Below are 14,972 nucleotides of genomic sequence, written 5' to 3' on the forward strand. Positions count from 1 at the left end.
ACTAACATTAATTTTACCTATTTTTTTTTTAAAAAATAAATTATATTTTACTTAACAAAAAATTTATTCTTTATGATTAAATTTTAGGATAAAGTATATTTTTTGTTCTTGAAGTTTGACAAAAGTTTCAAAAATATCCCTAAATTTTATTTTGTTTTAATTTTGTCCCAAAAATTTTTTATTTGCATCAAATATATTCTTAATGGCTAAATTTTAAAAAAAATTTAAAACCAATTTAACAATAATACATGAAAATTATACTTGATTTGTTTGGGTTAAGAGTTGTTCTTATGAAATTGTTGTTGAATTGGTCTTAAATTTTTTAAAAAATTAGCCGTCAAATATATATTTGATGCAAATCGAAAACTTTTAGAATAAAATTAAAACAAAATAAAATTTAGGGATATTTTTAAAACTTTTGTCGAACTTCAAGGATAAAAAGTATACTTTATCCTAAATTTTATTTTACTCTTTATTAAATTATTTTTTTACTAATTAAATTATATTTTTATCAAAATATTTTTTTTCTAAAATATTTCCAATGAAAAATAGGCCAAATTAATGCTAGTAAACATAAAAAATTTTAAATATATTAAAAATGATATTTTTTAAAAGTGATAAGAAAAGAAAATGTATATTTTACACATAAGAAGAAGAATGATTTTAATTCTCTCAAAAAAGGTGAATAAAATTTTTTATATAAAAAATAGTCAAAATTTATCTTATAACTATTTTTTTCTATTTTTTTTTTTTTCTTTTTGCTATCAAACATTCTGAAACATAATATGAAATGCCATTAGACAAGCTAAAGAAAAACAAAAGGTGCACATGCAAAGAAACAAAATAGAGGCATAATAAAATGGCACGATGAATGTTAGTACATGGAATAAAAGGTAAATACTAATTATCAATGGAGTTAAGTTAGGTTTTGATTTGATAAAATTTTTATCTTTTAAAAGTAATTTATAAAAATTAATTTTTAAATATAATTTTTTTAAAAATGGTAGTATTTATATTTAATAAATTAAAAATATTTTTAATAAACATAAGAAATAACTAGTGTCTATCATAATATAGTTTTTAAAATTTAAAAATATTATAATAAATATTAATATAATATTAAATTTAAATATTAATTAATATATAAGATTATACTAGATTTTTTAATTTTAATAAATATAAATAAATTTTAAATTTTTTTTTTAAGTGCTTTCAAAAGTACTCAGAACTTTTAAAAGTTGCAAATACACTCACATAATTTTTTTTATTTACTAAATATAAAATAAAATACTTATGCTTTTACACCTTTTTAAAAAATTTTAAGAATAGTACAAATGTACAATTACAACGTGATAAGACATTTAAAAAAATTCAAAATCAAATTGAATTAGAATTGAAAATCAAGTTGTATCTTAAATTAGAAAGTGGTAGAAACGATAAGAATTTAAATTGTTTTTCTAGTGCAAGACAACACAATATTTATGAAAAAATAATAATCATGAATTGAAAGCTTTAATTTGATGACTAAATTTGAAGAATTTGAAACAAATTTAAATAAATAATTTGACTAGTCAAAGTTTTTATTAACTATGAAATATTATAATTGTACTTAGTTGTTATAAAAATTATTATTTTATTATAAAATTTTGCCCATAAAAAAGCTTAAACACATGTATTTTAATCATATTTTCATATGAATGAAAATGTATTGAGTTGTTAGAAATTCTCTTCTCTTCTGTGGGTGTTTTGGTGAGTTTGATAGATGAAAAATGATAGTGTTACTTAAGTGAGTGAGTGATTCTGAGACCAATAAAGTGTGGATATTATACTTATATTTGGTATCGATTCAATCCAGAACCAAGTGTTTGAGAGTTTGTGAAATGTGGGAGAGTTCTCACATAATTATTTGTTCATAGAGTCAGTATAGCAAACACTTTTAATATCGTGTCACTACCATAGTAGCTAGAATCTCGATTTAACTCTTAAAATCTTCCGATATTACGATTTTAAAAGAGTTAATCGATTTTACGAAATTTGTACTAGGTCTGACGATTTTACGATTTAAATCTTGTTAAGATTTTACGTTTTACGTACTTAATTTATTTTTTCAATTTTACGTAAAATCTCGATTTTCTCTACCTTGGTCACTACAATATTTTCAGGTTGAGGCAACATTTAAAAAGTGTTGCTTAAAGGCTGACAAAAAATTGCTTTTGATCTATGGCAACACTTTTGGACCTAAAGCAACGTTTTTGGGCGGCGTTGCATATGCAGCCGTTGCCTTAGATCAAAGCAACACTTTTTTGTTTCAGAGCAACACTTGGTAAGTGTTGCCTTTGGTTGAAAAATAACAACAACACTTCAAAGGTGTGTTTGAGACAACACTTTTGCAGTGTTGTCTCTTCTCTCGTATTTTGGTCACTACTAAGAAGTATTGTCTATTTGCAATAAAATGCAACTCTTTTACGTGTTGCTTATAAGTTGGACACTTGTATAGAAAAAGAGTTGTATAGGAAAAGAGTTGCATTTTATTGCAAATAGACAACACTTTTTAGTAGTGACCAAAATACGAGAGAAGAGACAACACTGCAAAAGTGTTGTCTCAAACACACCTTTAAAGTGTTGTTGTTTTTCAACTAAAGGCAACACTTACCAAGTGTTGCTCTCAAAAGCGTTGCTTTTGAAACAAAAAAGTGTTGCCTTGATCTAAGGCAACGGCTGCATATGCAACGCCGCCCAAAAACGTTGCTTTAGATTCAAAAGTGTTGTCATAGATCAAAAACAACCTTTTGTCAGTCTTTAGACAACACTTTTTAAATGTTGCCTCAACCTGAAAATATTGTAGTGATAAAAAAAAAAAAGATTGCGTTCAGAAATTTAAAATATACCTAATATTAAATATGTCTATTTTGCTTCAGTTTTTGAACTATTTAAAATATACCTAATATTAAATATGTCTATTTTGCTTCAGTTTTTGAACTATCACTTTTCTTCTCCAATTTTTTTTTGTATTAACTGTGATATTTTCTCCAGAAATATTTTTAATGTAGTAAAAAAAATTCGCTTCTTAAATTCCTTTTCTTTTATGTATTTTCTAATTTTTGGCCCTTTCCTTTGCTTGTGATGCTTTTAAGAATTTATAGAGCAGGAAAGACATTTGATATGATTGCACTCCCATATTTTCTAATTCATTTTCTTCATTTATTTAATCATGGTCATAATACATGCAGCAGGTTTAATTTGCATGTTTGTTGATTGGATGTCACAGAGGCAATTTTTGTCTTGAGCCTTCGTTTTTGTCAAACGAATATTGACCTATATTATTAGCCAAACTTTTTCTGTTTTTCTTCTGTTTTTTTTTTTTTTTAATCGATGGAACTGAAATTTTTTTCACACAGAATAATAATAATAATAATTTATATGTTAAATGACAAATGAAACTGATTACGAGAATCTGGAAAAGTAACAAAAATTGAAAAATGAATGCTTTGGAACAACAAAATAACAGTGGACAAGAAAATTAATTCATCGACAATTCCGAGAAAGAAAAGAAAGATATAAAATAAATAGGTAGTGGTCTACACTCTTCATGCACTGGTTATATACCCTGTTGAATGTTTATAATTAATTAGGAGAGTATCTCTAATATTAATTCTAATTTTATTTTATTTTAGGTTTTATAAAAATATTTGTGAAATTATATGTCATAAATAATAATTTAAAATTAAAAATGAATTTTGTTCTTTTAATACTTAATATTAGTTTAATTAAAATTTTATATTATTTTTAATTATTTTATCAACATAATTATACAATTAACAAAATTTTATTAATTCTTTATTAATATAATACTGTATTTCTAAAGTGGTATCAGTTTCATTTCATAAATTAATTTTAATGAAGATTTTAATTTAAAATTATATTTTCTAACTCACTTAAATAAACTTAATTCTAAAATAGTTTTTATTATTTAAATTTAATATTAAATATTATATTTCAATTTATTAAAATCAAATCCAATTTTTTCTTTCTAATTCAATAAAACAAACTTAATTATATAGTTGCTATTTTTTAAAATATATTGACCTTCTTCTTCTTCTCTTGCTATTATATCTTGTTATTTTTCTTTTGTAGTGTATTACTTAATCATGATCATAATACATGCAGCAGGTTTAATTTGCATGTTTGTTGATTGGATGTCACGGAAGCAAGTTTTGTCCTGAGCCTTCGTTTTTGGAGAATCTGGGAAAAGTAAGACACATGCTTTGGAACACTGCAAAAGAAAAATATTTGACGATAACTCCAAAGAAAAGAAAGACTTAATTAACTATGAAGAGAATGGCAACCTCAAATTTGTTTATGTAAACTGCAACATAATTAAAATTTAATAGCATAGTTTTTTTTTTCAAATTAGTTGCTAATAAGGATAACAATTAAATTGATCTTATAATTTTTACTTAATGATAAAATTGGCAAATTGATTAAAACCATACCTACAAGTTAGCTTGCCTAATTAATGGCATGACATAATGTCAAATAACGTTCTAGGTGAACTTTTTTATTAAGATAGAGAAATTATCTTCATATCTTGATTTATGGTTTAATTAAAACTGAAAATAAGTTAGTTTAAAATTGAGAAATCAATTAATTGTTATTTGATTATTTCACGTTCTTTATCATACTTGGACAATTGCTGGATAGTGCAACTATCTTGAATCAAATAAATGATTAAAATTGAGTGTATTTAAATTAATAACAAAAATTAATTCATAAAATAAAAAAGTTATCTTCCGCTTTTAAATAAACTATATTCTTGTAAATATATAGAACTTATAATATGTTTATAATCTTAAATTAGATGTGTATATTTAAAATACTTATACTTATTAATTAAAAAGTGAGAAAAGTAAAATAAATGTAAAAAATAATATTGATGATGGAAATCTGAAAAATTAACTAAAAAATTAAAAAGAAAGATATACATGCTTTAGAACAAGTAAACCAGAAAAATAATTGATCGATAATTTCAAAAAAAATAAAATAAAATAAAATAAAATAAACAGGTACGTGGTCTACATGCACTAGTTTATTATGGCACCTGTATTGTTGTTAGGGATGACAATTACATCTTATCTTTTTTCAAGTAAATGTTGAATTAAATTTTTTTATTAAATATAAAAAATATTTAATTATTAATTAATAAATTAATAGTTTTTAAATAAAAATTAGTTATATTTTAAATTATTACCAAATTTTATAATAATATTACATTTTTTTAAATTTGCAGATAAAATTGAATATATATCTGCAGTTTAAAAAAGAATAAATTAAAATTAAAATATTCTCAACATACAAATAATATTAGAATTAGCTTTAAATTCTACCGAATCCTATCTATAGTCACCCCTAATTGTTGTACAATACTAAACTACACGTAACACACTATGAAGAGAATGCCAACAATCTTTTAATTTCAAATTTGTTTGTGTAACTGCAGACATTATACTCTTTCTTTTACATTCCATAAATATATTTATTATCTTTACTTCTCTGTTGATAGTTGATACAATACTCTCTTTCATTTTTCTTATTTCACATACATTTATTTTCTTGATTTTTATTATTTTATGCCTTATTCACTCATAAATACTTGCAACACAATTCAAATATATATATTTAGGTTTGAACTTATTCTATTTAAATATTAGCAAAGGAAAAAGATATTAAAGGTAATTTTTATTGATAAGAAGCAAGAACATTATAATTTTTTTTAAGAGTCTATTTATTATATATTTTAAAGGTACATGTTAAGATTACAAAACAAAAATTTTTTTATTAAAAATATAAAAAACTTAAGAAAAATTGATAAATCGATATCTGACTTTTCGATCCGCAGATATTTAAATCTTTACGGATTTAAAAATACATTTAAGTTATTGACTTTTTCAAAATCTAGATACATTGATTTATAGGTTTAATTTGTCCCATTTTAAAAACTTTTCACGTGTACATTCGTACCAACAGGTCGGTACAACGGGAGTTACATTTAATTTTTCTGTTGGATCTACAAACCTAAGTGAACATCAGGAATCAATATGTCAAAGTTTTAAAAAAGTTAAGAACTTAAAAAGTATTTTCAAATTCTCGAGAATTTAAATATTCGCAGATCAAAAAGTCAATGATCTATTTGTCTTTTTTTCATTTAAATTTTTAATGTATTTATTTTATAGTCATTATAAAAATATTTAAAACTTTCCACTAGTGGTAAACTTATCATATATCCTTACATCACATATTAGCTAAATCCTTATTTTATGGGTGAACTGACGATTTTTTTTATGAATATTACATGATAAAATGAGAAAAAAAATAAAAAAGACAAAAAATTGTTTTCAAAAATTTAAAATATACCTAATATTGAATATGTCTATTTTACTTCAGTTTTTGAACTATCACTTTTCTTCTCCAACTTATTTTTTTTGTATTAACTTTGATATTCAATAGGCTTCTCCAACTATCACTTTTCAAAAAAATTCGCTTCTTAAGTTCCTTTTCTTTTATGTGTTTTCTAATTTTTGGCCCTCCTCTTTATATGTGATGCTTCTTCAAAATTTGTAGAACATGGAAGACTTTTGACATAATTGTACTCTCATATCTTTTAGCTTATTTCTTTATTTATTTGGAATCTTTTGACAGGTTAAGAAGTGGGCCGGGGGTTAATGCTTTATGCTTTCGTTCAGTGGATAGTTTTATTATTGACGGTCTTTTTCTTCTCTTACTGTCATATTTTATTATTTTTCTTGTGTTGTACTACTTAATTTTGTTAAAGTCCAATAGAAAATTTTGAGCCTTCGTTTTTGGTCTTAAGAAATAGGGGCTATATTGGCTTAGACTTTTTCTTCTGTTTTTCTTCTGCTTTTGATTTTTTTATTGATGGAACTGAACTTTTTTTCACACATAATAATAGGTGCAAACTAAATTATTAACTACTCTCTCTTTTTGCACCCCTTTTAAAAGGCCACCTAAAATAGAATACATCATCATAAATTATATCCAAAAGGTTGGATAAAAGCTTTTAAAAAAGAAAATCTCATCTAAAACGTAAGAAAAAGGGAGATTCTAATAGGCTGGTCTCCTCTCCTTGAATCCTAAATAAAGATTAATATGGACGGCGCTGTCTGTGTAACCACTTTGGAGGGCTGGCTGTGGAGGCATTATTCGAAATCATCAAGAAAGATGGCTAGAAGGATACATGATGAACATTAGAACATGTTCAGCATTTAAAGTAGAATTTTGAGACGTGTTCCAGGGACTTAAAATTGTGTGGGACCTAGGATTCAAAAAAGCTATTCTGGAGACAGATTCCAGAGCTGCAAACTCTGCAGAAGAAGGAAGAAATCCAGAATCATCCGGAGGCTCTGGTCAGAAGCATCGGTCAGATCGTGAAGAGAGATTGGAAGTTGAATATAAAACATGTTTATAGAGAAGTCAATAGAAGTGTAGATTGGCTTGCTAAGAACAGCCTAAAAGCTTTTTCAGGATTTCACTTCATTGACCTTCCCCCACCTGAGTTAAGGCACATTATTGATAATGATAGTAGAAGGGTTTTATACTTTTTTTTTTTTTTTGGTTTCCCACGGTATCCCCCAACCCGGCAAGTCAAGGACTAATCCATCGCGGTATTGAGCTCCATTTAAGGGTTTGTCGCTGGCCAATGGGTTGCTGCATGCACAAGGCGGGATTCGAACCCCCGACACTTGCTTAAGCGGACTAGTGAGCTAACAAAAAAAAAAAACTATTATCTTTTTTTTTTTTAAATATTATGTTGGGTAGGACAAAATTCGGTATTCACACTAGAAAATTAAAAAAAAATTTGAAATCAAATTGAATTAGAATTGGAAATCAAGTTGCACCCTAAATTAGGTAATAGAAAATACAAGAATATAAGTTATTTTTTTAGTTAAGACAACACAATATTTATGAAGAATGAAGAATTATGAATTGAAAGTTTTAAGTTGATGAGTTAAAGAATTTAAAACAAATTTAAATAAAGAATTTAATTAGTCAAAATTTTTACTAAATTCGTAAAATATTACAAATTTCATATGAATGAAAATGTATTAAATTATTAAAAATTCTCTTATTTTTTGTGAATGTGTTGATGAATTTAAAAAATAAAAAATATAATAAATATATTTAAGTGAGTAAATAATCTGAGACTAATAAAATGTAGATATTATACTTAAAAAAAAAATGGATATAAGATAGAGAATGTATAAGTACATTATAAATTCGTGATTTAACTTTTATTCTATTTTGTTTATTGTTTTATGTGTTGTGTTTTCTATTTTATTTTACTTTTTTATAACATGTTCCACTTATAATTGTGTTGAAGTCCCATAAAAAATCTTGAGAAATATTGGGCTATATTGGCCAGACTTGTTCTATTTTTCTTCTGATTTTTTCGTTTTTTTTCTTTTTGTATCGATAGAACTGATTTTTTTTTCACACAGAATAATAAGTGCAAACTAAATTATCAACTACTCTTTTTTTTTAAAAAAAAAATATTATGTTGGATCGGACAAAATTTGGTATTCACATTAGAATATTAAAAAAATTAAAATCAAATTGAATTGAAATTACAGCCGAAGCATGGTTAGATGACAATTTTATTTGTCTCACTTAAAAGTGCACCAAAAATCCTCATAGAAAAAATATAGAACCATGCTAATAGAGTAATAATAGAAGTGGGGTGTGTTGTGTATAACCAAAAAGAAAAATAAAAAATTAAATTGGAATTGAAAACTAAATTACACCCTAAATTAGATAGTAGAAACTACAAGAATATAAGTTATTTTTTTTTAACTGCTTTGTTGGAATATAAATTGATTATTATCGTATATTGTTGGTTTGTAATTTTATTAGTTAAGAATTACAAAACTCACATCATTATATATCTCTTTCATTTAGACAAATTCTTTCATTTATATTTGCAAATAAAAAACTTAAATAATTATTTTACAATTTATATGATCAAACCAAGCATATCATTAACAATACTATATAGTTCACAAAATACCTGAGCTATATTGATATTCAACTTATTATGGGTAGCAAAACAATAAGATTATGTAAGTTGCAAAATTAAGCTATTAATGGAAAAAAGGATACTAAATTAATAAGTCCTCAGCTTTATGCATGTAAATAATTATATAATGAATTTACATTTTAATAAAAAGATTAAAATTTAATAGAATAATTTTTTTCCAAATTAGTTGCTAATAAAGATAACAATTAAATTAATTGATCTAATAATTTTTAATTAATGATAAAATTAGCAAATTGATTAAAACCATATTTTCTACAAGTTAGCTTGTCTAATGGGCAATGGCATGACATAATGTCAAATAACGTTCTATGTCAACTTTTTATCAAGATAGAAAAATTATCTTGATTTATGGTTTATTTAAAACTAAAAACAAGTTAGTTTAAAATTGAGAAATCAATTAATTGTTATTTGATCATTTCACATTCTTTATCATACTTGGACAATTGCTGGGTAGTACAACTATCTTGAATCAAATAAATGATTTAAAATGAGTGTATTTAACTTAATAACAAAAATTAATTCATAAAATAAAAAAGTTATCTTACGCTTTTAAATAAACTATATTCTTACAAATACATAGAACTTATAATATGTTTATAGTCTTAAATTAAATGTGTATATTTAAAATACTTATTAATTAAAAAGTGAGAAAAGTAAGACAAGTGTAAAAAAATATTTAAAATCTAAAATCTAGTAAAATGTTTTAATTTGTAAGCTAAGAGTATAGAAATAGTCAAAATAAGACACTAACTACTTCACTCTTTTAATTAAAAAAGGATTTATCTTTCTCTTTTATATTTGATAGTGGTTACATTATAGTTGATTATTTTCAATTTTCCAAACAATATTTGGGTTCTAATAAAAATAATGTGGAGCTAATATTTATGAATTTTCATATATTAATGGAGAGTGGCATGGAATCCATATCTGATTGCTACATGCTTTGTTTTGCCGTGTTTATAAAGGAAGGAAAAAATGCATATCATGCCATAAACATCAACATATAAATTTAATGAGTGACAAGGATATAACAAAGAATTAGACCAAATTGATACAATTTTTTCCATGCGTATTTGGTACTCCTGGAATAATTAGAAACTGAGAGAGAATCGCTCAAAGACTTTTAAGATAAGCATTGGAGACTAAAACTTTACCACACATACTCAAGACTCTTGGAACGTAAAGGTTGGTTTGATTGATTGTTCCATTATCATGATTATGTATATATAATGTGGTTGAGTGAGTGGAGTGAAAGCCATTCACAAATTAAATATCATCAATAATATCTATTTATATTCCACTGAAAATGGGAATTGGATATCAAAATGTTGCTGCATGCGCAGTATTGGTACTTGTGATGGTGATGGCTGAAATTGCAGGCATTTGTGCAAATTCAAGTACTCTCCTCCACTCTCCGTGTCTTGAAAGAGAGAGGCAAGCTCTTGTGAAGTTCAAAGCATCCCTGACTGATCCATTTAACATGCTTTCCTCATGGCATGGTGATGACTGCTGCCGATGGAAAGGGATCGGTTGTGATAATGTTACTGGTCATGTTGTCATGCTTGATCTCACCACTCCTTACGATCAATATTTAGAAGGTGGGAATGTTAATTCATCGCTGCTGGCACTGGAATACTTGACTCATTTGGACTTGACTGGAATTTATTTCTATCCGAGTCCCATACCCATGTTCATTGGTTCTATGCAACGCCTCAGGTATTTGTCCATCTCTGGAGCTGGTTTTGGCGGGAGAATACCCAGCAATCTTGGAAATCTCACCAACCTCCACTTTCTTGATCTGAGTGACAATGAATTTTCACGAGACAGTAACATCAATTGGATTTCTCAACTGCCATTGCTGGAGCACCTCAACATGATGGGCTCTTTTATTTACAATGAGTTTCAGGTATTTGTCCAAACTTATTACTTGGATAGTTGGATGGTTAATAATTCATGGACTTGACAAAGTTGCTTCTTGTTCCTCGCTCAGGTTAATATTAATCTCACCATCAGTGCTCCTAAACTTCACTTCCTAAGTCTTGCCTACAATAGACTTAGTGTGTCTAATTTGGATGCTTTACAAAACATGACATCTCTTGTGCATCTTGATCTTGGTTGGAACAATCTTACTTCAGTTTCATCTTGGTTTGGCAACTTTAAGAAACTTGAGTATCTTGATCTTTCAGGGTGTGGGCTTCATGGCCCAATTCCAAATGCTTTCCAAAATGCAACTTCCATTGAATTTTTGGATCTTTCTAAGAACAGTTTTGACTCTCTTCCATCCTGGTTTCACAAGTTTGAGAAACTCAAGCATCTTTTTCTTTCATCTAATAACTTCCAAGGTACAATTCCCGTTGCTTTACAAAATATAACTAGCATTGAGTTCCTTGAGCTTTCTCGTAATTCTTTTACTTCAGTTCCATCTTGGTTTATTGAGTTAAAGAAACTTGTCAACCTCAATCTTTCAATTAATAAATTAACATCTATGGAATGTTCCATTTCATCCATTTTGAAAAATATGTGTCACCTGAAAACATTAAATATAGGAGGAAACAAACTCCGAAAAGAATTCATTGGAAACAGTGATTTGTCTACCTGCATTAGACATGATTTGGAGAATCTTGACTTGAGTGAAAATGAATTTAATGATCATTTACCATCTTGGTTAGGACAACTTGAAAATCTAGGCAATCTTGATCTCCAAGATAATTTTTTCTATGGTCCCATTCCCTCTTCTTTTGGAAAATTACTGAAATTGAAAATTTTATATCTATCCAACAACAAGTTAGAAGGGGAGCTTCCTGATTTCATGGGACAGCTTGTAAATTTACAGGTAGTCGATCTTTCAAATAATTCATTTAATGGAACCATTACTCAAAATCTTGAGCAACTTGTAAATTTACAATATTTTGATGTCTCCAATAATTATCTAACGGGATCCATTCCTTCGAGTCTTGGTCAACTTATAAATCTAACCTCTCTTGATTTGTCAAATAATTATTTAAAAGGAATCATACCTACAAGTCTTAACCAACTTGTAAATCTTAGTTGGCTTGATCTTTCAAGGAATAAACTAGATGGGAGAATATGTATTGATTTTCAAAAACTTGTGAATCTATTCAACCTGGATCTGTCTTCAAACAATTTGTATGGAACCATCACAGTGGAAGAAAGTCATCCTTTTATTATCTCAAAAATGTCGTATTTGAATCTCTCATATAATCAAATCAGCGGCTCACTTCCTGAACATATTGGTCATATAATGCCCAATTTGTGGTCCTTGATTCTTGGAAATAACCTCATAAATGGTTCAATTCCAAAATCACTGTGCCAAGTTGATCATTTGAGAATCCTTGATCTTTCAAAGAACAGACTATCTGGTAAAATCCCCAATTGTTGGAAAGATAACAAATTATGGGAAGAAATAAATTTGTCATCCAACAAACTCTCAGGGGCTGTTCCAAGCTCATTTGGGAATCTTTCCTCTCTCTTTTGGTTGCATTTGAACAATAACAGCCTTCATGGAGAGTTTCTAGCATCTATGAGAAATTTGTCACAGTTGTTGATTATGGATCTCGGAGAGAATCAACTTTCTGGCACCATCCCATCATGGAGTGCTAACACATTTTCTTCGCTACAAATTCTAAGATTGCGGCAAAACAGGTTAAGTGGTAGCATTCCTTTGCAGATATGTGAACTATCATCCATTAAAATCTTGGACCTTTCTCGCAACAATTTAAATGGTCCAATACCTTGGTGCATAGGCAATCTTCGAGGAATGAATCTTGAGGCTCCTGCTTTGTCTCCTCCTTCGCTTGTTGCTGAGAGTCCAATAGCAGAAGGTTGGAAAACTGAGGATGTCATAGAAGTCATGAAAGGAAGAGAATTTCACTATACAAAAATCTTGATACTTGTAGTCATGATGGACTTGTCCGAGAATAATTTGGTTGGCTCAATTCCAAAAGGAATAACATTGCTTAATGGATTGCATAGCTTGAATCTATCAAACAATCATTTGATCGGAAAGATCCCTAACATGATAGGGAATATGAGATCACTTGAATCCTTTGATGTTTCAAGTAACCAACTCTCAGGCACAATTCCAAGCAGCATGTCAGCTTTAACATCACTAAGTCATTTAAACTTGTCACACAACGACTTCTCTGGCCCAATTCCTACAGATAACCAGTTTTCAACTTATGATTCATCGAGTTTTGCTGGCAACCCATATCTTTGTGGATCTCCTCTACCCAACAAATGTGGTTATTTACCTGAAGATCATGGGAGCAGCGAATTTGAAGATGAAGACAGCAACTTAGATAAGTTGGAAAAGTGGTTGTTCTACTTTGTGATTGCAATTGGCTTTGCAACTGGGTTTTGGGGAGTTATTGGGACTTTGTGGTTCAAGAAAACTTGGAGGCATGTTTACTTCAGATGGGTGGAAGATTTAGCCGACACGATCTATGTCACAACTGCAATAAGAATGGCAAAATTGAAGAAGTGGATGATGATGAGAAGCCGTGTTGTTGTTTGATCATGTATTCATATGTGTGTTTTTATTTTATTTTGACGAATCAAAAGTGGAAATAAATTAAGGAAAGTAAATGATGGTTGATGCATTTATGAATGTATGTGTATGCATGAATTTGTAATAGAGATTGTCATTTGATGTTTAATCTCCTGAAGAATCTCTGCATAAAACAGAACAACATATCTAACAAAGCTCTAAATTGAAGTTGAGTTAATAGCTCGCTTCTGCAATTCACCTCTTTTGATGCACCAGTTTTCTTAAATTCCTTTTGATGTAATTTTCTCTGAACCTTGATTCAATGCAGCAGTAACCATACCACAACTGTTATGTAACTATACACTTCATTTCTGGTTCAATATACTTCCTGGTTACAGAGGGCAGAGTCTATTGATTCAGTTTTGTTAGCATTCATTCTATAACAAATAATGTGCAAGGGAACACACACCTAATGATCTAATCTAATAAGACTAGTAATTCCTTAAGCTTGTGCAATGCATATGTGACGAAAAGGTCTTATATATCATGTAAAAAAAAATAATAATATTAAAAAAAATCAATTCTCTAGCAATATACTATAGCATTCTGTATAGTTTAGTCTTGATGACAGTAAATTATTTGATTCAATTAAAACACTAATTCTCAGTTCATCACAATCAGTTAGTGGAACAACAATGCTAAAATATAAACCACGGGGGAGGGGACAAAAAAGATAAAAGATTCAAGATATGATCAATATAAACAAATTTCAAGAACATAAAACCATTATGAGAAATGCAAAAGTGTGTAATGAGGAAAAAAATTAAGAGAAAACTAGCTAAGACACCTACTAAATCATACACAAGCTACGTTGCAGCTTTTATAAGACTATTAAAAACTGTATATGAGAATATGCATATTTCTCAAGGTGTATTTGGTCCGGGGAAAAATAAGAGCTACATTTTCACTAAGATGATAAAACAAGAGACAATATTTACAAGAGAGATTGCCATAGTAAAAGTTCAATTTTACAAGATAACTGCTACATATTTACTAAATTACTTGGTTTAAGAGCTACTGAAGTTTTAATGGATTGCTTAACCATTGGCTCTATAAATATGAGCATCAAGCACTGGATTTTCTCCACTAATGAGCTCAAAGACACAAACATCTCCAACTTTTAAATCATTTTCAAGACTAAAAGGCCGCCAACCTTCGAGATATAGGCAGGCTACAACTTGCCTTCGTACCGTATCTCTACATTCTGCTCCTTGTTTTCAAAATACTTTGTGTAGAAGGAAGCTTTAAAAGGATTTGACAAACAATTAGAAAGGATCTTACTTATGGAATAAGGCA

The 14,972-nt window shown here is 27.9% G+C and overlaps 1 protein-coding gene across 1 annotated transcript; it reads left to right on the forward strand.

The window, feature by feature from the left end:
- Nucleotides 1-10,379: 10,379 nt before the first annotated feature.
- Nucleotides 10,380-13,881, forward strand: LOC107621184 (uncharacterized). Its single transcript, XM_088486905.1, has 2 exons — nt 10,380-11,015; nt 11,100-13,881. Exons 1-2 carry the CDS (start codon nt 10,416-10,418, stop codon nt 13,641-13,643), a joined length of 3,144 nt encoding a protein of 1,047 aa, XP_088343031.1. The 5' UTR covers nt 10,380-10,415; the 3' UTR covers nt 13,644-13,881.
- Nucleotides 13,882-14,972: the final 1,091 nt, after the last annotated feature.

The sequence above is a fragment of the Arachis ipaensis genome, chromosome B10, assembly GCF_059453495.1.
Source record: "Arachis ipaensis isolate K30076 ecotype BB chromosome B10, ASM5945349v1, whole genome shotgun sequence".
Classification (NCBI taxonomy): domain Eukaryota; kingdom Viridiplantae; phylum Streptophyta; class Magnoliopsida; order Fabales; family Fabaceae; genus Arachis; species Arachis ipaensis.

What these genes read in the sequence shown, in the direction of transcription:
- LOC107621184 (XM_088486905.1), top strand. Translation starts at nt 10,416, where the DNA reads ATGGGAATTGGATATCAAAATGTTGCTGCATGCGCAGTATTGGTACTT. An exon ending in TTATTTACAATGAGTTTCAG is followed by an intron (nt 11,016 to 11,099) that starts GTATTTGTCCAA and finishes TTCCTCGCTCAG; the next exon opens with GTTAATATTAATCTCACCAT.